Genomic DNA, 26,371 nt, shown 5'->3' on the forward strand with positions numbered 1-26,371 from the left:
CTCAATTGCTTGTTTTCCTATCAACTTTTAGAATTTTATTCCCCACAGTCTGAATAAACTTCAAGATTTACGGGCCTAATGCAAATTATCCAAACAGAACAAAAATTCAGTATATAGCAGAATAAGTTGAGAGGGTTAAACTTCTCAACTAACTCCACCAATATTGATAACTAAATCCTAAGGAAAAACAGAGAACAAAAGATATTTAGAGTAAATGAACTTACTCTGTTTAAAAATATGATCGGGTAGAAATGTTCTTTAACTCGCCAGCTACAACATGGTATGATCAGATTCTAAAATAGATGAGGTATGAAGTGAGAAATTAAAAGAGAAGGGAGAGGAGAGAAGTTGGTAGAGAGAGAAAGTGATTTGGAAGAAAGAAGAAGAAAGTGATCGTGTGGGGTGGGGGGAAAACGCGGTTTCTGCTTTTAAAAAAGGTGTTGTTACAAAAACCATTTATAATATTTTATTAATAATGAAACCACATTAGATACTAATAATTTTTTAGTCTCTAAATTAGTATCTAATTTAGTCAATATAGTGACTAATTATTTTTTGTCTCTAAATTTAGTTACTATTTAATGATTTTCTTGTAATGTTTCTTGAACTTCGACTTTTTTTTTTTATCTTTCTCTTAAGATTTTTAGTTAATTATAAGTATGAGAAACTAATTTATTTCTTTATTGTAATTTTAATGAAGTTTTGATTTAATATAGGTTTTAGTATTCAATGAATTAGTGGTGAATTGAAATATATAATGATAGATTGGATCTCAATTGCCTGTTATTTTGTTAGGAATCGAAGTATGAGTTTGAGTTTCACACTGAAAAAAAAATGAGAAAGTTGAGTAACATGTAAGAAAGAAGATTTACAAACCCATATTCTTTAGATTTTGGGTTAGAGGTGGCTTCAGGTCTCTTTCATGGGTTGACTCATGATTCATTAGATTCAAATCTCTTTAGTGGTGTTTTTCCTCACAAGAACTTATTAACTTGCCAGGTTAACGTGGATCAAACAAGATTTGAGTATCTCCTACATATTTTGGCTAGTAGTAGGTGTTTAATCCAACACATTTTACCTTGGATTTTGAATTGTGAAATCATGTTGAATTGATATATAATTGAATGGAAAAGTTTATGACAAAAATGTTTTTTTTTTTTTGAATGAAAGTCACTAGTTTGAAGCTACTAATACCATTTTAATGTAGAAATACTACAAGGATATTATGATTTGAAAAACAACTATACTATATTGCTGAGTGATGTGGAATTGGTTGAGATTATGTTTGATTTATTGTACAAGTTTAGATTATTGGTTTTGATTATTGAGATGTTTATGTTTTTACGGTATTTTCACTGAAGTTATTTTTTCCTCAAGCGAAATTGTTTTATCCAAATAAAAATTGCCCTGCTTAAAAAAATGTGGTAACAACTGGAACACTTTTTTTCTTATTTTTGTTTAAGTGACACTATTTTTTTGAAAGTTTATGATGTTGTTTTGTTTAAGTTTCTAATATATATGATTAGGTAAATATTATGTATGAATGTAAATAATGAATTATATCTTAGTTTCTCATATATATATATATATATATATATATATATATATATGACTTCAAAATTTACCTTACAAAATAAATTTTATAAAATTAAATTAAATTAAAAATCTACTTTCTTAAAATGATATCATAATTTATGAAAAATTTATTTTAATGATATTAATGAGAAATATTTGGATTAACTAAATATAAAGAAAATAATATATAATTTTTAAATCAGATATATAACGATAATAAGCAGAAACGTATCTAGTTGATTTCCATTCTAATTTATGTTAATATCACATTACAATTACAATTCATGTTAATATCACATTTGATTTATTTATAGTTAAATATTGGAGCGAATATGAAGTTAAATACGAATATACTTATTACGTGACAAAAATAAAAATGAAAGAGAAGTTTCAAACCCACCACTTAAAAATAAACACAACTTTAAAATGAGCACAAATTGGATAGCTATTTCATTTCCTTAAGATCACACGAAACAAATCGTGGCTGGAAAACACGTGTTTATGTGTGCTTGACCGAATATATATATATATATATATATATATATATATATATATATATATATATATAAACAGACAAGTAGTTGAAAAGACTTGGAGTTTCCAAAAAGGAATAATATTGACTAATTTAAAATTCAAAATATTTGATAAAAATAAACTTGTAGTTGTCATTTGGTTTGAAAGAAAATGCCCCAGAAACAGCTGTTTGATACGAAAGTAATGGATTTTGATGGCATGTTAGGATATTTGGAAATATATTATTTATAATAGAACATAGCCAATTAGGGTATGGCCCATTAGTTTTGGGCAAGAAATTTCCTAAACTCTACAATTTTCATTTATTTCCTATGCAAATCTTCTCTTTCAGTTCCATTAAATAACGATAGTTGGCATAAACACGCATCTATTCCTTAGTGATCTTCATTAACAATGTACACAAAAAGGGAAAATTAAGAATATGCCTTTTTCTCCCTAAAATAAAATAATTTAGCTCATTACTTCTTCGTTAAGATCTCATTGGATATGTTGAAATACTCGATCCCCTTCTTTGTTTTCTTCGTATTAGCGGGAAAAAAACTACGTGTTATGCTTGTGCATTCAAAAGAGGAAAATAAAAATAAAAATAAACATAGTGTGTGTAAATATAAAGATAATATTTTGAATCACAGTGATACATTTGAGGAGAATACTCTTGCTAATGTACTATTATAATTGATTATGTAAACATTATGTGTTATTTAGAAAATGATATATTATACTGTTAATGATGATTATTAAGCAAATGAGCGAGGACCTGGCGTAAATTGACTAGGTCTTTTATTTTCGAGCATTGCCAAATGCTAAGGTACGTGAAATGTTGATAAAAAAATAGTGTTTAGATGAAGTAATGCCACATGGACTAAGAGTTTGAAAAAATTGTGAAGTTTATGGATTTATGATTGCTTATGGTTTAATCACTAAAGGTTGGCCAACCACTCACTCACAATGTATTGATATCATAAACCATGTTTTTTACTTCTAATCAAATTCATGCCTCCTATCTTCCGTGTTATTCGATAAAAAAACACACGTAAAAATAACATACATAATCACAAATTAACTGCAGAAAATAAATAACATATGATTTAACGTAGTTCAGTCGCCAACGGTAATCTATATCCACACGGACAACTATTAAGTTTTATTTCTCTCTTGTTGCTGCATATAAAATTACAAGTACAATAATATCTTTAAATAGAGATTATAAATGAGACACAATAATTAAGTCCATTTAGTAAAATATGGTGTCTAATCAGTTCAGTCTAATTTTTTTTTTATTAATACTAATAATAGCAAATTTTATCAACACGCAGAAACAAAAAAAATGATGAAAATATGTGAGCTGTGTGAAGTTATTGAGGAACATAGTAAACCAGTGAATGTGTTTGCATATTAGGATGCGTGCAAGTTTTGTATTGTGAGAGCAGACTTTAGTCAGATGTGGAGGCAATTGAATTTTCATATCTCTTAAAAGTCTTAATTACATAACATCCTTAAAGCATGTTATATTTGACTTTTAGGATGATTCTTCACAATGCTGCCAACCATGGCTAATGCATCGATACAAAACTACAACATTAATTCTTCATTAATGCAAATAAATATTTTCCCTCCATTTTAAAAGACATTACTTTTTTGTCATTAGAAAAACTAATTTCACAATGTTTCTTTAAATTAAATCAACCTTATTAATACCAGTTATTTACAAACAAATTTATACGAGAGATTATAATATATTTCTTCTTTAAAAATTTGTAATAAGTTCTTTTGGAATATTTTTATATATTACTATTTTTGTCCAATGTAAAACTTTAATAAGCGCCAACACAATTTTCCAACTGAAACTAGTGTTTTGAAGAATATTTTTGTAAAAAAATGTTAGGGAAAGAAAAGAGGAAAAAAGGTGCAATAAAATCACCTATTACTAGAGTATAAAACCAGCAAGTCCAGTTTGTTTTCACCCAACCCTAGTGGTCCGTTAAAAGTAAAGCGGGTCAAGATGATTCATAAATGTTATATAAGTTAAATTAATAATTCATCTTAACATTTTTTTTAATTTATTTAGTTATAATAATTAATATTATTTTTCGAATAATAAAAATGTAACAGCAATCAAATCAAATCTTAATATTCTAATAAACGAAGGTTTCATACTTAACAAAATAAAATAAATATCAATCATATTTTAATGATGTAAAAAAAATTAATTTAAATTTTTTAATACAAAATATTAATCACTACAAATTTTAATCTAAAAAATATTACATTTCTATTTAAAATTGATAAAAAAAAAAGAGTTAACATACTAAACCGAACGACCAATACTAAAAAAAGATGGTTTTAAAAAATAAACTCATCTCATCTAAATGATGCGACTGGTGGACCTACCATGGATTCCGAAAATCAGGTTTTGAAAATGATATTTTTATTAAATGGTGGTGCAAAAAGAAAAAACGGAGAGGAAGCAAAAATACTCTCTGTTTTTTCGTATGGCCCAATACAAGGATTACTTGTTTCCATTGCGTCTCTTTCAAGGAAAGAAAAGTCCCTAAAACCAATTTGGCAATAAAAGTTTAGGGTGTCGATATCTTAATACCACAGTAAAAAACTATACACTTCATACCTTTAATAAATTAATATTTCAATTGTATTTTTTTTAAAATTTAAAACATTATTATATCATTATAATGGTTTTTCAAGTGTATGTGTTTTATTTTTTTGATGTTAAAAGAAATCTTTCCAAAAATTTAATATATGCAAATCAAGATAACATATGTAGCAGTGTATGCTTTACTACATCTCCCTTCGAAAATGTTTTTTTTTTTTAATTTTGGAAGAAACGATAAAAATAGAAATAAATGTAAGAATAATGGCAAAGGTAACACTTTCTATATATCCTATATACACTTTTATTTCTCCCACCTCCTATATACACTTTCTATATATCCCACCACTATTAGAGGATGGAACATTCAAACAAAAACTGTAAGAATGAAAATACTGGTGCAAAAAAGCTTAAAAATGATGACCATTTTAACTGTAAAATGGTGGCTTTCTAGTCGTCTTTGACCAACGCGTAGTCTTATGTTTCAGAGAAAAGAAGATGACTATTTAGCCGCCTTCTTGGATGCAACCAAAAAGAGCGGCTATGGTAAGAGCCGCCCTTATAAGACGTATGCATTAAAAAAATGGGGCATCTGTCTCGCACACATCTACCCCTTTGCTTGCGTCGTCAAGGCACCACACTTCACCTTCTTCCTCCTCAAATTGTGTTGTCCCTGCAACCGCGTCGCCGCCGCGCACTGATTTCGCGCCAGCACTGTTCGCCACGTCGAACCATCCCTCGCAGGCGCACCGTCGAACAAACAGTGGTGGTGAAGTGAGACGACAACGACAGTGGCGACAGAGCAAACAGGGCACAACGAAAACCCAAACACTAGTGTGGTAATGAAACAATGGTGACCTTCGAGCAATGGCAGAAAAGAAACAAATAAGAGAAACGAAAAAAAAAATACAAAAACCAATGGTGAAGAAGAAGTACAAAGCTCGAAACGAACTTACCAATGACATGAAAATGCAGGCTCGAGGAAGACGAGAGGAAGCACCAGAGTAGAAGAAAAACGAAGTGCCAGAGAAAGGAAATATGAAAGAGTAAGTGGCGCGCTCTGTGTTAGGGTAAAAAAAGAGTATAAAAGGCCGATTATTTGGTAGAGCCGCCTTCTTAAACAAAGTGTTTGTTTTTAAGAAGGCGGCTCTACCAAATAGTCGCCCTCTTAAATGAAGTTAATTTAAAAAATGCTACCACGTTTTCAATGACAACGTCTGAATAGTAAAAACACCTTAAACGTGGGGTCGTCGTTTTGATATTTTTTAGTAGTGTAATGGTAACACTAACTGTGACCCACTTAACTGGGGCATGCCTGTTGATGTTGTGAGAGGTAGTCACCATGAAGAGGTGAAGCGCATGCTTGTCTTGATGGTAGGTGGGAAGATACACTGTGTCTCACGTAGTCGTGGTTGCAAAGAGCGATGTGAGGGTGGAGTTGGCGGAGGAAACTCGACATGGTGTTAAAGGTAGCCGTGACTGGGTGCACTACAAAAAATCATTGAATTTGAGTGGGCCAAAAACACATAAAAACAGGAGAATATTGACATAAAATAAATATTTTCATGAACTTAATGTCGCATAAACAATGGATGCTAAACTCATCGACACAAACACACTTACGTCGCAATTGAAAACCTACGTTATTTTGCGTAGGTTTAACCCATGCAACTATTGTGGGCTAAGCCCACACAAAACCAACAATATAATATAAAAATATAATGTGTAATAAATCTAACTTTCGTCAGCCAAGACCACAATTATAACTATTGAAGGCTAAACCTACATATAACAGACAATATAATATAAAATATATAGCTTCCGTCGGACATCACCACAACAAACATTTTCTTTCAAAATTATAGCATTTTATAAGCTGACGCTTATGTAAATGGATCTCAATTCCTAACTAAAATTGAATTTTTAATTCTCTAAAAATATAACATTTATATCTCCAAATATAAATTCCTTAGCAAACTAAAATTAAACTTTAATTTCAAAAATAAAGTTTGTAAATTTTTAAAGTAAAATTAAATTTGAACATAAATTAAATAAGAAATCAAATTTAAAAGACCAACACCATCTACCATGGAGGATGGATCAGAGGACAAGTTTAAAAACAAAACAAAACAAGTGAAATCGTGAACCCTAAAAAAACCCCAAATTGTGTCTCAGCCGCTCACACCTCCGTTGCAGGTGTCTCCTTCATGCGCGCCTGTTGTTCTCCTCGCCGTCACTACAGTTGTCTTTGCGCTCGCCTCCTGTGACCATCGTTCGAGCTCGCCGTCGTTGCACCCCCTACTGTCGTGTTCGTCGTCACCAAATCTCGCTTTTAATTCCAAATCTCGCGCGACAAAACTTCAAACGACCAATGGAGCTCGGATCACCACCATCTACCACCGCTCACCTTCAACGACACCACTAGCCAACCACATGCATCTAGACGGATCTTCGGTGCATCTTCACCTGGGACGATTTTAAGGAGTTGGTTTTGGGAATTTCTCATATTAGGGTTTAAGTAGAAAAGGAAAGAGATTAGGGATTAAGAGAGTGGGAGAATCTAGCACACTAAACCTGTTATCTGATATTGTTTTTTATTACAATAATCTCTTTATACGTGTATCATTAAAAATGTTAGCAATTCTTACATCAGTTAAACCTTTGATATTCTAAAAATATTTTATTATTAAAAATGTTAGCGTCGTTAACCTTTGATATTCTAAAAATATTTTATTACGTCAATTTTGTATTTAATTTTAAAGTTTATAAAATCAATTGCCAATTGCGTAGGTTTAACCTTCGTAATGTTTTATTCTTTTATTTTTATTAAAATAATATATTTATTGTCCAATTTTTAGTGTGTTAAGTCGGCATAATAAATATTTTTTTTCCTTTTCGTCGACTGTAAATTCATGGAACAGACGTTAATTTTTTGAAATATATTTTTGTGGGTTTAACCGACAATAATAACTTCCATTTTTTGGTCAACGCAAGATTTTGGAAGCTAATTTGTATTTTTTTTGTAGAGGTGAGTGATAGTTTGGTGAACGACATTGATATGTATGAGATCACTACAGGTTTCGATGGAACCTCCTATAGGAGAACCAACCAAGGTGTTTCTCTCCAAAACGAACTAATTAGGTCATTTCTTAATTCTACATAACTTTATTTTTATAAATCTTCTTGTGTACTTGTATAAGGTCTCTATTGGTACTACTTGTTATCGGCTAAACAATTACCACTCATTATTTGATCGTTTCTTCTTTGCTTCCATTATCATATTAGTTCCTTAATACTCGTATGAGAGTGTGTAATATATTAATAAAAATATATTTTATTTTTATACAATCACGTTTATTTATAGTGTTTATAATGAACTATCTCATTTTTTTTTCAGCAAAGAATTAAATAAAATAATGGAACACTTTAGGGGTGTCCCAACCCTTATACAAACCCACTAAAAATGGGTTAGGAAAAAGGAAAAATCAAACAAAAGAGAAAGAAAAAGAAAAAGAAAAAGAAAACTTACCTTCTTACAGCTACTTATAAAATCCTGACAGCAAACTAACAAAACATGTACATCCACACAACCTTAAACAAGACGACTGCATAAATCTAACCCCCTAGCCACTTATACATTCTAACATTAAAGAACCTCACACCATCACTTACTGCACAAACCAGTTTTGGTTTCCAAAATTCTGACTTCTAAGATAGCTTCTTTAACAGAATATGTAACAGCTTAAGATTGTGATTGTTCTATAATCTCCCTATGCCCCAGCTTCCATCAACATTCTTCACTCTTCCGCTTCCCATAATCCTCTAACATCTGGAAATGTTAGTTGTTGTCCTCCCGTTTACCTGCACCAAGAAAAACACCTTCCACACCTTCCCAGTAACATAGGTAAATGAAAACAGTTTCATCCCAATTGGTATTAATCAATTTACTTATAATTGCTGCAACAACCGACCCTGCATGCAAAAATTATCAAAGATAGGAAGCATTCACACTTCATTTACCACTTCATGATAGGAATATCTGCTGATTTTTATCTGATATCCTCCCTATTTTTCTGCAATAAAGAGAAAAAACACCTTCCCCACCTCATCAAAACTTAGATATACAAAATCAGATCCAGCCCATAGGTCTTTAGCAATTTGATTTTATAATTGTTGCAACAACCAACCAACATGCATGATATAAATAACAGTATAAAACATTATCTAATAACCATATTGATGCATGTTATAGGAGATAAAATCCAATCGTTAAATGAAAAAAGTGACTTTCCTTTCTTTGTGTTTCATCCAAACCCATGATTGTACTTGTGCCAAAGTGAAAATTTCCTCCACATCTAACTTGGCTTGGTTGAAGATAATCCTATTTCTATGCTTCCATATACACCGAACAACTGATACCCAAAGACCTTTCCATAACCTATTGCCCTCTTGATTAGAACATATGCCAGGAAATTGTTCAAAATGATGATTCAATACATTATAGTTCACCGAACTTACTCCCATCCATCTAGAGCACATGTTCCATACTTTAATTGATTCTTCACATGAAACAAGGATATGTGAACATGTCTCTTCCTCTTTTCCACAAAACACACATAGTATATTCCCCAATATCACACTCCTTCTTTGCAAATTCTGTTTTGTCGCTAATCTATCCGATAGTGCCCACCACACAAAAAACGTAGCTGATGGCATGAGCTTTAAATTCCAAAGTAGTTCGAACACCTTCACAACCCCCCTGTATTATGCTTTACTAACCTGTTGTAGGCTGATTTCACCGTGAATGTATATGACGGAGAATCGATCCAAATTCGTATATCCTCTACCTCTTGTTGTAGTATTACTTGAGATATAATTGCCATGAAGTCCTCTACCATGCTTTTCTCCCATTCAAATCAATCTCTTCTCCAACTGAATTTCCACTCCCACCCTTCCATAGTCCAGCTTCCACAACTACCAATATACTTGTCTTTGAGCTTAGAGTTATTATATAACCTTTCATATCTTGTTTTGAGTTGCCCATTGGTTAACCACTCGTCCTCCCAAAATTTGATCTTCTCCCCAGAACCCACTTTCCAACCCAAATTCTGATTGAACCAATTGGCCCCTTGGTCAGAAACACTAGCCTTGGCTAGATCACTCCACCATCTAGATGTATATCCCTTTCGATTTGGTGCATATGATATCATCGTTCCCCACTGGCCATACTTTGATTCTAGAACATCCTTCCAGAGTCCAGACTCTTGAGATCCCAATCTCCATAGCCATTTTGCCAGGAGTGCCTTATTGAACAACTCAATGCTTCTAATACCTAAACCTCCCTCCTCTTTTGCCTTACAAATATTTTCCCAACTTGTCCAAGCGATTTTCCTCCCTTCCGCTCCCCAACCCCACAAGAAAGTTCTTTGTAGTTTCGTTATCTCCTTACACACTCCAATCGGTGCTTTGAAAAAGGATAGGAAGAAGAGTGGTATGGCACTGATGACAGATTTGATAAGACATACTCTTTCTGCGAAAGACAGGTTACTCCCCTTCCACACTGAAAGTTTCTTTCTAACCTTTAAAAGCACCAGCTCCCAAAATGAGCATCTAGATGGATTACCTCCTATAGGTAGGCCTAAATATGTAAAGGGTATATTTATTAGACTGCAGTGAAGTATTTCTGAGTACACATTCATCTCATACCTACCTACCCCATTTGCGCCAATTATTTATGAACTGTAGTTAATGTATATCTTTGCTAAAATAACATTATTTGATTTGTGATTTCTTATTTTATCTTGGTGCATTAATTCTATGTGATTCACCCTCACCGGTACACTTTCAATACAAATTTAATAAGCATAATTTATCATATATGTAATAGAAAGGATATCATTTTACCTTTAAATAAAATTGTATAACAAAGTATGAAGTTTACACCAACATTAATCTTAAAAGAGCATGCTGCTAAACGAAGAAAAAAAAGTAAAATAAGATCTAAGAAAAAAAATATATATACATAATTCTATTTTCTATGATTATCCTTTTCTAAATTAAAAAAATGGGAAAAATAAAATAAAATAGTCTCTATTAACTATTAGGATATAAATAGTTATCATCATTTATTTACACACAAAATTTCATAATTTTATATAAATGATAATGCGGGAAGGACTATGCAGGTCGATGCGCGATCCCTTAAGGAAAAACGTGAGATGGGCTATCTATTTCAACTTGCTGGCTCACTTAAGTCTGTCCACAATCCACACAGGACAAGTGTGGGACGGGGTGAGCTGACCTGCATAACCCGCCTATCTTAAAAATATATAAATTTATTTATTCACCCCCATAATTTCTTCCCACAACCTCATATTTTCCAAAGTTCTAAAATTATCATTTTCAAATTCTACAAAGTTTTAAAATTATCATTTTCAAATTGTACAATCCTAAACATAAATTTTAAGTTCTGGATTATATAACCTAGAAAGTCTTTGAATTCCACATTCCAAAATTAAAGAAAAATGTTCAATGAAAAATTTCAAAGGGTAATTTGAGTATTTTGTTAAGTATAGGATGCGAGAAAAAAGACATGAAGGTGTAGGAAGAAACTCCCCTAAATCCCTAAATCAGAACACATTCACAAAATTTGATAATGACTTTTTAATATTTAATAGTATTTTTTGTCTTTCTAAAATGCATACATTGTTTATGTTTCAATACTCTTAGTCAATGCAGTAGTCAGATTTTATAGTCTTTTTTATAATAAAATTTAAATATAGTATCATAGTATATATATATATATATATATATATTATTTTATACTAATTTTCAAACTAGAATAGTAATAATGTGTCCACATATATTATCTTAAATATATATATATATATATATATATATATATATATTTAATGAAATATTTTATTAGTCAATTTATTAATTCAATTAAAATTCAAATTTCATTAAAAATTAGAACGTCATAATGATGTTTTTTCACATATCTTATTACACATGTGTTTGAGAATAATAATGTAAGACCATTTACTTAATTCATCTAAATAAGAAAAAAAATGTAATAAATAAATAAAAAATTATTCAAAATTTATATTTGAACTTTTTTTTCATTATTTTAAAAAAATTTATGTGGGACAGGCAAATAAAATTAACCCGCATCTTTTATGCAAGGTGGGCAAACCCAACCCGCATTGTCATCCCTATAATTTAATTTCAAACTTTGTCTTATATGAAAAAAAAAAACAAGAAATAAGAGAATGTATGTTTGTGTAAAGTTTTTGTACACAAAGGTGGTAGAAAATACACAAAGTATTATTAAATTATTGGATTAAATGATATATGAAATAATATTTATGTAATTTTAAAACTTGGTTATGGTTTATACCACTTAGTGAACATATTTAGGTAGGTGTGTTTATTACTTATCATGTAGATTGTTGTTATTTTAATAAATTTAGTGGTAAAATTTGATATATATTTTGGTGTAACAGATTTTTAAATGCTGACATCTTTGACAATGATACAAAATCTTGTCACACTTTACCTCACTCAATTTTACTAGAGCATCCATGCTAGTTAGGATCAACAACTTCAAGGATACTGAAGAATAAGATTTGAAATCTTGGAACCAAGATTTTAAACCATAAGATAACTCCTTGTCTCCCATACCTGGCTCAATCATTGCATCAACTTATATAATTCTTTTATCATATGTTGTTGGTCTCCTAATTGAAAGACCAAACTCTAAATCCATGGACCTAACAGAGAAGTTCTGAATGTCAGAGAAGCCTTTCAATTAGAAGGAATTGATGATGGTTTCTTTGAGCTGTAACCTAAAGAGCGTTTGACAAGAGAAACATCAGACATTTTAAAGCTCAAGTGTTCCACATTTTTAGGTGCATTATGTCAAGCTATTAATCTAAGTCATTTAGAGGAAAACTTGAAGAAAACTATCAAGAATATTGTGAGTCAAGTGGTAAAAAAAATTATCACAGTTGAGATTAATCATGAGTCACACCATTTTGGATTGTACGAGGGCTTGTTTAAAATTATGGATAATGAGTATGTTTTTGTTTACATTGACGACCCTTGTAGGTCAAACTATTCTTTGATGTAAAAGTTGAGGTTAGTCTTAATTGATCATGCATTACGATAACAAAACATAAATATTACTTACTTCTTTCGTGGATTTAAATCAATTTTGTTACTACTTCAATTCTTTTTTTAATGCAATAACAACTAATAATAATTTTAAAATAATTTTTTACTTATTACTTGAAAATAAAATAATACATATATTGCATTTTAATAAAAATTGAAACTCTAAAACTAAACTATGATAGTAGGGTGCTCCTTGGATCAAGTTACCATATAACTAAAATGGATAAAATCCAACTCAATTAGATTGGATTGAGTTTCATTTATGATTGGATCAAACTCAATCCAATCCAAATTAACACATTCTTATATGAGTTGGGTGATGAGTTTAGTATGGATGATTCGAGACCCAATCTTATAATTGTGTTGTGAATAATTTGTGTTATATTAGTCATATCTTGAATTAGTTTCGTCAAACTTGTTATCACTTAACATATTGACTTGAAATATTCTTTTAACTTTTTTTGTAAATTGTGATATTTTTTAATTAGTTTTAATACTTGAATTACAACTTTTTTTTGGTTGGATTGTGATTCTGCTTTGGTTTGTGTTGCGTTTACTGATAGAACAAATGTTTCTTGGATGCTTCGGAATCGATGAAATACTTGTCTTAATTACTGTGGGAAAACCAGGTTTAGGATTACTCATATTTTTCATGAAGACAATGTGTGTGCTGATAAATTGGCTAATTTAGGATTTATTCACAGAGAATCATTTCATTGATATAATAGGCTTCCATCTAGTCTGTTATTAGAATTCTTTATGAATATGTATAGTCTACCTATGTATCGTTTTTGCTAACATATGAGTTTTTGCCTAATCCCCTATATTTTTGTATTTTTTTTAATAATACTTTTTTTAGTGATGACATATGATTGTTGTTACTTAATGTGTCAATCTTACTGAGATGTCAAGTTGCATAGTAATCCATAACATGAGAGCACATTTTTATAAAAAAATAAAATTACAACTATTTTAAAAAAAGAATTATTTTCAAAATTTTAACCAAAATGAGTTAAGATAGTCCAACCAGTTGACATAGTTTTTTTAAAAATAATATTATTTTTTAGTTAATTTAATATTTGAAAACTATAACTTTTATAAAGAAATAAAATAAAAATTCAAAATTTTACCCAAATTGACTTAATCTAATCCAACATATTCAAAATTGGATGGATTGAATGGAGTTAGATTAAGTTTAACACAAAAAAAAAAAAAATACAAAAATTCAACCCAACCCAATATTTTTCTTAGTGGGTTGGATAATGGGTTTACTCACCGAACTCAATTGTCAATACCCATATATGACACAAACTTCACTTGATTTCTTAAATTTATATAACTCAAAAATTTGAATTTTACTGAAATATGTGACAACAAACAACAACTAAAAGAATACAAGAAAAATAAAAGAAAAAAAGTTTTTTTTAACAAAATTTAAATTAAGTTTAACCAACGACAAAATTAATAAATAATCTTTAATCTCTAAATCAGCATAAAAACGTTAGTCAAGTCATTTAATTATAAATTATAATTATTCGTGTAACTTTTAAAACAATAATATCAATATAAAAACTTTTAAAAGAAAAAAAATGATTTTTAAGTATAAAAGAAAAAAAGTATAATAAAATCATAAATATATATTATATTGTCAAAAAAATAAGCAACTATAACTGTTTTTGACTATAGTGGCACAAACATAAGGATTAAGGGTTAGGTGGCCTTTGCATTATATAAGTTATAGAACATGCTAGATTCCATTTTGGTGCACTTTAAGTCTTGTATTATAGTTTCTATTATAAAAGTTTAATCTTGACCTATTTACCTTTTACTATAAACTAGTTAAAGGACAAAAAGGTCTGAGAAAAATTTAATAAGTAATAATTCAATATATTGACAAATTTAGCATACATAAGTTCTCATCTTATCACTAACTTAAAAAATGATAAAAACTTTTTGCAACTATGCAACTTATTTAATATTTTTAAAACTTTTTGTTCTTTATTTTTTGTAGTTACTTAAAACAAGGGTGTTGGACAGACGCTGAGATTGCATTAGGTTTCTATTTATATTTTTAAATAAACAACTTTAATAGGAATAGGAATAAATTACATATCTGTCTCTTTCAATTGAATTATTGTATTATTAACTATTGGGTACGATTATTTATTTCAAAATTAGCAATGCAATCTCAATCATTTAAAAAAAAATTAAAAATTAAATTAATTTAAATAACATTGATATAATATCAATCGTTTAGTTTTACAAAATAAAAAAAATGTTTGAAAATAATAAACTACGAAAAATAAAAAAATTATCTTACAATTTATGTTAATAATTTTTTAATTAAATAATATTGTAAAAAACTAATGATATTTTTTATCACTTACAAGTGCGGGTAGAAATATGGACTAATAATAGGGATCACTCATGAATCCTTATGCCAATACTTTTAAAACTGAAAATTTCATATTTTATTATAAATGTATTTTTAATATTAAAAGAATATACGCATATCAATTATAACTTGTTTGATTGATTTTTGGTTAAAATATATCCTAAGTGTAACCCACGAGTGTCATAATGAGTAACAAAGCAAGACAGTGTTACTAACAAATCTGAAAAAACACAACCTAATACACTTGGTGGTGGGGTGATTAATTAATCAATTTTTAGAAAAATACAACCGAATTCGTCCTCTTTTAAAAGCCCACTTTTAGAAATTTAAAATTTAACTTCATCATAATCAATATATTTTTGGTGAGATGAAGTCCGTTGAAATCCACGTGGATTTTGAGTGGTCTTCCTTCAAACTCTAGTGATTCAATTTTCAAGGAATGAGGAAGCTTCATCGGTCAAAAATACTCTGACACTAAGTTAGTAAGAGTATCAAATTTAGTATATATATAGTGAGTATTGTGTTAGAATATGAGTTGAGATTATTCTCTATGAGTGATCATCTATTTATAAGTCTTTATGGGTTTGGGTCTTTTATACTTATTTCTCCAAGTTTTAATGTGACATATTATAATATCATTTCATAAAATCTGAATAACATGTATATAAACCAGAGTATTCTCTAATATAATTAGAGTTTTATGTAATATAATAAGAGATATTGTGTAAGTAAATCAGAACATTTATGTAGTGTAATCGGGGATATTAATGTGTAGGTAAATTGTGTAAGTAAATTAGAATATTTATGTAATGTAATTAAGGATATTGTGCAAGTAAAGTAAATTAAAACATTTGAAGAGGTCGGGATATTGTGACTTAATAAGATTGATTCCCATAATATATTTATCCAAATTAATGTTATTACATGATGATAATTTCATGTGATTGAATGAAATGTATTATATATGAATGATGAAAATTGTATGAAATTGATGTCATACATTTGGGATAATGTATGAGTTATTGTTTGATGATACATTGAGTATGAAAAGTCTATGTTTAATAGAGATCCTCTAGCTTCACTCATGATCTAAGTCATATAAGATAAGATATCAGGTGATGAGAAGTTGATGAGGGAGTTCATACACACCGGATCCCGCGGTAGACACTCAATATTGGATGTTTGAACTTATCCTGATCCTTGATGTATGATTAGATGTTAATCTCTGGTAGGGGCATATTTAATGAATCTTTTGGAAGACGATGAATTCATGTGTAGTCAGTGTGATTGAAATGAAATCAAAATACTATGGATTGAAATGAAATCCAATGATTGTGGTTGAAAATAGATTCATGTGTGGTCTATATGAATGATGTAATTGATATTGAAATTTTATATGACAACATTTAAAGAAATGTTTATAATTGATTAGTCTGATTGTTTTTTTTTTTCATGAATTAAGTATGTTATGAAATTTCTTTTCATTAGCTTACCCTTGTTTTTTTTTTGTTGTGAACTGCGACGACTGTAGTACATATACGAGCAAATGATTATATAGGTGTCGGAGGGTCCGGAGGGTTTTAGGATATTGTTTTGAAACTTATATTGTAAATATTTGTATTTCTATAAGCTCTAATCATGTATTGTAATAGTTTCGGGTGTTACATTTACTTAATATATATTTTATTTATAATTAAATAGCTATCAATATTATATTTTTTTAATTCAATACAAAACTAAATAATCAATTTTTTAAATATTTTTTTTCATATATTTAACTTTTCAATTAATTAGTTCTTAAAATAATTACTTCTCTAAAATATTATTTTTATATTATAATATTTTTACATAAATTCTAAATTATTATTATTTTAATATATTTATTTTTGTAAATATTCTTCTTCAATATAATTACTTTTCAAAACTTTTAAAATATATTTTTTCTAAAATTTTATTCAAAATATTTATTTTTCAAATAATATTTTATTTTGATACTATCTTTTCTTCATTTATATATATATATATATATATATATATATATATAAAATTAGTTCAAAATGAAATTCTGAACTTGTCCGTTAAATCATACTGTTTAAATAATTATTTGGTATAATATATTATTTGAGTAAACATTTAATGTAATATATTATTAAAAAATTCAAATATATTATTTTAGTCAAAATTTCACATTCCACATTTTTCAAATTCTAAAGACATTAATTACTATTTCACAAAATGTCAAATAACTACTAAGAAAAGTACTGAAATAATTGAAAGGAATTTTTGTATTGAGCATGAAAAAGTGCATTCCTTTATATTTTTTTATTACATTACCTTATTATTTTAAAATATCCTCTAATATCTATCCATTAGACAAGTGAATAATAATATAAATAATTTATATTGTTGGAGATCTCTCGACTAGAGATTAGAGTCTTTCCTTGTATATAAGTGGGTGCAAACCTCATCTCATTGAGCCGGTTTTATAGAGTTGAGTTAGACTTAAAGTCCATTTTGTAATATGGTATTAGAGTCATTTTCGAGCCTAATTGACAGTTTCAGTGTGAGTGAGGTGTGTTGGAAATCTCACAGGAGATCTTCTAATTTGCAGAAGAAGAAGAGGAGATTAGTGGTGTTGATTTAAACAAATGTGTGAAAAGAAAAAAAGAAAAAGAAAGAATCACGTACAAGAACCACTTTCTGCACATGTGAACAAAATAACTCTACATAATTGATTGGATTACACAAATAACTATTTTTTTCAATATTTTTTATAGATAATCAAATATGAGATATTCAAATTAGATTATCATAAGATTTTTTTTCCCCATTTTATTATTATAACAAACAAATAAATCATATTTCTTTTCATTTATTTCTTCCAAACAATTTTTTTTCCTCTTTTCATATTTCTTATCACTTTTTCTGCTTCTTTTCTTTTGTCTTCCTTCTTCTCTATTTCCAATAGAGCGCAGAAGATGAAATTTAAGGATGGAGAAGGCAATTTGTTACTCCCAAATTATAAAAAAAATGAATCCCTTAATAATTTTTTAACAGTATAAATTTTAATCTATTGGTATTCAACATGAGTTTCTTATTATAATATTATTCAATTTTATTTAATTAGATATTATATTTTTGTTTCGTTTTGTTTAATGATCATGCCATTTTCTAAGGTATTTTACTTTTACGGGACATGATATTTTGAAAGAATGGTTTAATTTTGATTGGGTATTCTGAGTCATAAAGAGGCTCATTCCACTATTTTCGCTCTCAAAACAACTTTTGTTAAAATAAAACGTGGGTTGGTGAGTGTTTCTGTGACTAGAGATCACTAACGCATAAAGATATATAGGAATTAAGGACTTGAAGAAACAAATTCTGGTAAAAAGAATTTTGTTTTCATCTTCAGAAGATTTGAGTGCTTAATCATAGAGCTTTGTGTTTCTTTCACATAAAAAACATGTGGAAGTGGAACCAAACTACAATTATTTTAAACATAGGGAAAAAAAAGCTACCCAGCCCTTTTAGCCCTTATGCTTTAATCCACTAAGGGTAGTCATGGATTTGACAATTTGGATTAAATTTTAAATCCAAATCCATATATTTTTTATAAAAGTAATTTAGATTTTTAAATTCAAATTCAAATATTTAGATTGAATTTTAAATCTAAATCTATATTTTTTATAAAAATAATTTGGATATTTATAAATTTAAATCCAATGCAAATTCATATTTTTATAAAAAAAAATTAGATTCTAAATTTAAATTCATATTTTTTTTAAAAACTAACATAATATTAATATAATAATATGTAAAAAAATTAATATTATATAAATATTAAAGAAAAATAATAAAATTATATTTTAGTAATATAAAAAATTAACACTAAAAAAAAATATTGAACTTTATTGTCAAAAACTCTTTTTGTTATGAGCTCATACTTCAAAAAAACCTAACTTATTTTGTTTTAATTTTTTTATAATTTTAGTTTTAGTTATAATTTTTAATATTTAATTCTCATAATTTTGAAATTTTAAATCAAGGTTTTTATTTTAAATGCATCTCATAATTAATTCACTGTGAAAGTGAGAAGTAATAAAATTAATTTCTCTTCGCAATATGTTCTTGCAATCTTTAGCCAAAAACACACATGGTTTTGAAGCCTACATATGATAGATAACACAATTATTTAGGATATATAAGGTGATGGAAGAAGCAATATTGGAGTAAGAAGAAGATAGTGCCTTATTTAGTGTTTATTTTCCTTAGATATAATAGAAATAAGTGTGGCTGAATTGTGACCTTGCTAGGATTGTCGTCGTCGATCTTTGAGCCTATGCCGGAGAGTAGTGTGTCTACAGTGGAAGAGAAAAGTCAGGAGGATTATTAAAGATGGTGAAAAATGAGGTTGAAGGTTATTTCAAATGACAAATCATTTTATAGAAAATTTGAAACTCATAGAATTTTACAGAGGTTCTTAAACACATGGTATTTAACAGGGGTTTTGAAAGACTTTTTTTTCTCAGGTTTAAAATAACCCAAAGATGACGTTATCTAGGAATGGTTTAGCGGAGAAAACTGTAATCTTAGATAAATGACTTAATATAAGTTTTAATACTGAATAATGTAAAAATAAACCATCGATAAAATCATTGTTTCTTGTAGTGTTTTAGCTTAGTGTTTTTAAATTTGCAAACGTAAATAATTCGAAGATAATAAAATAAAGTAAGAGAAAAATAATTTCTAACTAACTAGTTAGTAATCATGACTTGTGATGATGTTATTATATTCTATATTGAATAAATTACACTATACATATAATAAGTTATTTATTTGAAAAATATACTTTATACATTTTGTAGATGATTTTTGAAGTTAATTTTTTTTTATAAAGTTGATCGAATTAGGATCCTTAGATAATCCATGTACATAGGCATCAATAGTTTGCAAGAATGAGGACTGAAAAGGTATCAAAAGATTCGGTTTTAGGTGCAATGCAGTGGCCCATGTTGTAGTGCATCAAATGGGTCTATGAGGTAAACCTAATATAACAATGAAGCAAATACAGGGTTGATCAATAATGCATTAGTGCAAAAATGCTTCACTAGAGAGTTGTGGGGAGAGAATAAATTTGGATTGAAAATTTGAATTTTTTAATTTTTAAAATTTATTTAAATAAAATAGAAATTTAATTTAAAAAATGGATAAAATATGGATCAAAATAAAAATCAAATTTATATAAATGGATCTTTAATAGATTACATCAATGTAAAAATAAGCAATGTTGTCAAATTAGATTTTTTGTACGCTTTTACTTTTATGATGATAAAAGCAACCTCGATTTAATCATTTGTAATCCTATGTCTTAGAATCACAAATTTATTTGTTTTCTCCACCGACACTTTCCCTCAACAATTTTATTTTCTAATTTTGTCAATTGTTTATTTGATAGAAGGGCAACTTATATACCTTTTAGCATCTACAAAAAAAGTCAATAATTTTACTAAATATTTTCATGACGTGTGTCAACCGGTCAAATCGATCAGAAACTAGTTCAAAATTGACATTGCAGATTAGCACTAGTGATTTAAACAAATTCTAACTTTTAAAATAAGTTTAAAATCAATTTAATTTAAAATCAATTTAATTTAAAATTAATTCACTTTTACAGATTGATATTCACACGATCAAACCAGACCGCCATTCTTATTCCTCCTTTCCTTAATATTTCTTTATTAAGGACGGTTTACAAACTAGTGAGGTTTATATTTATAAATATATATATATATATATATTTTTTTTTTTATTAAGAGGTCAACTTTAATTTTAATTTAACTTTTAAAAAATTAGTTTATAAGATGAGGTTTATATCTATTTGTATATTATGAATGTATATTTATAAATATATCTACTAATAATATCAACAAAGTTTGATAATGAAATAAGTTCTTAAAAAAACTTTGATACTATATTAAAACATAAACTTTAAATTTAATTCAATTTTATAAAATTAATTTAGGAAAAAAATTTGTAAATATTTATATACTATAAACATATCTTTATATCTATTGGATTTAAAATCTCCTACATTTCCCCATTTGCCTATAATCTTATAACAACTTAAACTCTTCGTATTATTTTTTGACAATGAAAATTTGATTCATATAAAAATGTTTAAATAATTATTTAGAAAAATTACGTTGAAGTCGTCGTTAGCAAAAAGAAAATATGATGACAAAAAGAAATAGTAATGATGAAAAGGAGACACAAACTTGAAAGTGAGAGGAAAATAAAATAATGACGATGATTATTCATAAGTGGAGATCGATTTGTTAAGGGATCAGCTAATTCTGTCTCTACTCATTTCATTTTTTAAAATTTTAAAATTATTTATAAAAAATATAATCTACCTATATAGTTTTGGTTAACATATAAGTTTCGATTTGATTAACATATAAGTTTCGATTGAATCTTTTCATATTTTTTTATATTTTTTTTAATAATTTTTTTATATGATAACATTATTATTACTTGAAATATTACAATCTAGTTAAGATGTGAAGTTGTATAATAATGTCTAACATAAAAATTTTAATAAAAATAATAATTTAAAATATATATATTTTAACTTTCTAAAACTTTATTTTAAACTTTTAGTTATTCTCAAATTATTTCAAATTTTAGTTATTTTAAAATTTTCAATCAAATGCTATGATTGAACACAAGAAAGAAAAAAAATGAAGTAATAGTCAGTTTTATTATTGTTTTGTCTGGATCCAGTGATTTGCCGTTGAAGAAAAAAAAAAGACAAAGAGAAAATAAAGTAACAGTGAGTTTAAAGTTTTGTTTGGACGTAGTGATTTATTGTTGAAGTAGAAAAGAGTAGAAGCCCCTGAAATCTGTTTCCTATATATCCTGGACTGACATGTGTCACTTCCTTGAAAAAACTATGATCTAATAGTGTGAGAAGTTAAAAGAAAAGGAATAAAAGCTACGTTCATGCAAAAACGGTTAAAAGAGCAACCCAATTCAATGTCCATAATCACAAACATGCTCATGCTGCTGCCATTTAAGGGAGAAAAGTTACACAATGAAGAAGTTCTCAATTAATTAATCTGCAAATTGACGGTAATATAGAATATTTTTTTTCACTAATTTCAGAAAATTTGGTTCCTTTATCCAACCTAACCCATTATCATCACAAAGCCAATGAAAATTGGTAGATTGATCAGTAATTAATTTTATAATATGAGTTATCTTTTTAATGAATGAGTAAATAAAATGCAGAAGTCACAATGCCTCCATCACCAGCCTCTCTATATATACCTCCCATTGTTTCTTTCTGTACTCACCAAAATCCCACATTGTGCAATCCACAAATTTGATCTCTCCCATCACTCTTTCTGAAGATGGAATATTCAAAGGAAAACGGCAAGAATGGCAATGGTAACACTAACTATGACCCACTTAACTGGGGCATGGCTGCGGATGCTTTGAGAGGTAGCCACCTTGAGGAGGTGAAGCGCATGGTGGAGGAATATCGTAACCCCGTCGTCAGGGTAGGTGGGATGACACTCACCGTGTCTCAGGTCGCCGCGGTTGCAAACGGCGGCGTGAAGGTGGAGCTGGCGGAGGAAACCCGAGATGGTGTAAAAGGCAGCAGTGATTGGGTGAGTGATAGTTTGGCGAACGGCGTTGATACGTATGGGATCACCACAGGCTTTGGTGGAACCTCCTACAGGAGAACCAACCAAGGTGTTGCTCTCCAAAACGAACTCATCAGGTCATTCTTTCCTTAATTCTACATTACTTTCTTTACATAAATCTTTCTATACAAATTTAATAAGCATACTCTTAAGTGTAAATAAAAAGGATATCATTTTCTTAAATAAAATTGGACATTAAAAAAAAATAATTAAATGAAAACTAATTTTAAAGATAAAAATAATTAATTATTATATTAACTAAATTAGATATTATTTTATAAATTAAAAAAATTATTAGTATATTTTAATTATTAAAAAAATTTATACATTAGTTTCTAGATTTATATCTAATTAGTTGTCAAGTTTTAACTACTAACTTTTAACATCTAAATTGATTGGTAGTTAAAACCTTGATGACTAATTAGTACCAATTAAAAACTAATTTATAAATTTTATTAACAATAGAAATTAGTTTAGATATCAATAATTTTTTTAGTCTTTAAAATAATATCTAATTTAGTTAAAAATAAATTATTTTTTATTTTTCAAATTAGTTTATATTTAATGATTTTTTTTAGTGTTTACACATCTTAGAGAAACATATTAAATGAAGAAAAAAAGTAAAATAACATTTGAGGACAAAAATATATACAACACTATTTTCTAAATACAAAAAAGGAAAAAAAAAGATAAAATAGTCTCTACTAACTATTAGTAGAAGACATAAATAATTATCATCATTTATTTATACACCAAATTCTTTTTATATGAAAAACAAAAAGGAAACTAATAGAAAAATATATGTTTGTGTACATAAAGTTGATAGAAAATAAATCAAATATTATTAAATTATTAGATTAAATGACACAGAAAAGAATAATTATGGAATTTTAAAACTTGTTTATTATTTATGCGACTTAGTGGACACATTTTTATATATGTGTGTTTATTACTTATTATGTAGATTGTTGTTATTTTGATAAATTTAACGGTGACACTTGATAGGAATTTTGTTGTAACAGATTTTTGAATGCTGGTATTTTTGGCAATGATAAAGAAACCTCTCACACTTTACCTCACTCAATTACTAGAGCATCCATGTTGGTTAGGACCAACACCTTACTTCAAGGATACTCAGGCATAAGATTTGAAATCATGGAGGTCATAACCAAGTTTTTAAACCATAACATAACTCCTTGTCTCCCACTACGTGGCTCACTCACTGCATCAGGTGATATAATTCCCTTATCATATGTTGTTGGTCTCTTAATTGGAAGGCCAAACTCCAAATCCATTGGACCTAATGGAGAAGTTCTCAATGCTAAAGAGGCCTTTCAATTAGCAGGAATCGATGGTGGTTTCTTTGAGTTGCAACCTAAAGAGGGTTTGGCATTAGTAAATGGTACTACAGTGGGATCTGGCTTAGCATCTATGGTTCTTTTTGAGGCAAACTTACTTGTCGTTCTCTCAGAAGTCTTGGTTGCAATTTTTGTTGAAGTTATGCATGGAAAACCAGAATTTACAGATCACTTAATTCATAAATTGAAGCATCACCCTGGCCAAATTGAGGCTGCAGCCATAATGGAGCACATATTGGATGGAAGTTCATTTGTTAAGGCAGCACAAAGGTTGCATGAAATTGATCCACTTCAAAAGCTTAAACAAGATAGGTATGCTCTTAGAACATCACCTCAATGGCTTGGACCTCAGATTGAAGTAATTAGGCATGCAACAAAGATGATTGAAAGGGAGATCAACTCTGTAAGTGATAACCCCTTGGTTGATGTTTCAAGGAATAAGGCACTTCACTGTGGTAATTTTCAAGGTACCCCAATCGGTGTTTCAATGGATAACACTCGTTTGGCCATTGCATCAATTGGAAGACTAATGTTTGCCCAATTCACTGAACTTGTGAATGACTTATACAATAATGGTTTGCCTTCAAGTTTAGCTGCTAGTCACAACCCAAGCTTGGATTATGGTCTCAAAGGGGCAGAAATTGCAATGGCATCCTATTGTTCAGAACTTCAATACATGGCAAATCCTGTCACCAATCATGTGCAAAGTGCCGAGCAACATAACCAAGGGGTAAACTCATTAGGCTTAATTTCTGCAAGAAAGACAGCTGAAGCATTAGACATTTTAAAGCTCATGTGTTCCACTTATTTAGTTGCATTATGTCAAGCTATTGACCTAAGGCATTTAGAGGAAAACTTGAAGAACACTGTTAAAAATGTTGTGAGTCAAGTAGCAAAGGAAGTTTTCAGAGTTGACATTAAGCATGAGTCACACCATTTTGGATTGTATGAGGACTTGCTTAAAATTGTGGATGGTGAGTATGTTTTTTCTTACATTGATGACCCTTGTAGGACAAGTTATCCTTTGATGAAAAAATTGAGGTCAATCCTAATTGATCATGCATTACAAAATGGCGAAAAAGTGGCAAGTTTCCAAAAGATAAGTGCTTTTGAGGAAGAGCTCAAAGTTCGTTTGCCCAAAGAAGTGGAAAGTGCTAGGATTGAAATTGAGAATGGAAATCATGGTATTCCTAACCGAATTAAGGAATGCAGATCTTACTCATTATATAAGTTTGTGAGAGAAACTTTGGGTACAACTTTACTCACTGGTGAGAAAGGCAGGTCACCTGGTGAGGAATGTAATAAGGTGTTTGTTGCGTTATGTGAAGGAAAATTTATTGATCCTATGTTGAATTGTGTAAAGGAGTGGAATGGAACACCTTTACCGATATGGTAAAATGGTGTTACCTTCTCATTCTTATATTTAAGAGAGAGAAAAACTTTAGTGACTGGTGAGAAAGTCAAGTCACTTGATGATGAATATCATAAGGTGTTTGTTGCATTGTGTGAAGGATAATTTATTGATCCTATGTTGAATTATGTAAAGGAGTGGAATGAAATACCTTTACCAATTCGGTAAAACGGTGCTACACTTCTCATTCTTATATTTAAGAAAAATAAAACTTTACTAACTGGTGATAAAGTCAGGATTATGTGGTAAGGAATGTAATAAGATATTTGTTCTATTGTGTGAAGAAAAATTTATTGATCCTATATTGAAGTGTGTAAAGTAGTGGAATGGAATACCTTTACCAATATGGTAAAATGATGCTACCTTCTCATTCTTATATTTAAGAAGAAGAAAAAATTATTTTAAATTTTCTATGATGTATGTGATGACATGATTTTATTCCTTGATTTAATATATGTTTTCTATTTGCATATAACTAACATCTAACCATTTGATTAATAAGATTTCATCCATGTATTAGAAATAAAATTCTTGTACACAAAATTAATAGAAATATACAACCTAGATTTATTCTTTGATATAGACAAACAAGGTTTAAAAGTTAAA

The 26,371-nt window shown here is 28.8% G+C and overlaps 1 protein-coding gene and 1 pseudogene across 1 annotated transcript; both read left to right on the forward strand.

Annotated features, from left to right (window-relative positions):
* The first annotated feature begins 6,028 nt into the window (after nucleotides 1-6,028).
* On the forward strand, nucleotides 6,029-12,848 carry LOC150025772 (phenylalanine ammonia-lyase 2-like; annotated as a pseudogene).
* Nucleotides 12,849-22,595: 9,747 nt separating this feature from the next.
* LOC137828859 (phenylalanine ammonia-lyase 2) lies at nucleotides 22,596-25,996 on the forward strand. The gene is made up of 2 exons (XM_068635596.2): nucleotides 22,596-23,073; nucleotides 24,019-25,996. The coding sequence occupies exons 1-2, from the start codon at nucleotides 22,700-22,702 to the stop codon at nucleotides 25,748-25,750; spliced, it is 2,106 nt and encodes a 701-aa protein (XP_068491697.2). The 5' UTR covers nucleotides 22,596-22,699; the 3' UTR covers nucleotides 25,751-25,996.
* Nucleotides 25,997-26,371: the final 375 nt, after the last annotated feature.

The sequence above is a fragment of the Phaseolus vulgaris genome, chromosome 7 (assembly GCF_051622355.1).
Source record: "Phaseolus vulgaris cultivar YP4 chromosome 7, ASM5162235v1, whole genome shotgun sequence".
NCBI lineage: Eukaryota > Viridiplantae > Streptophyta > Magnoliopsida > Fabales > Fabaceae > Phaseolus > Phaseolus vulgaris.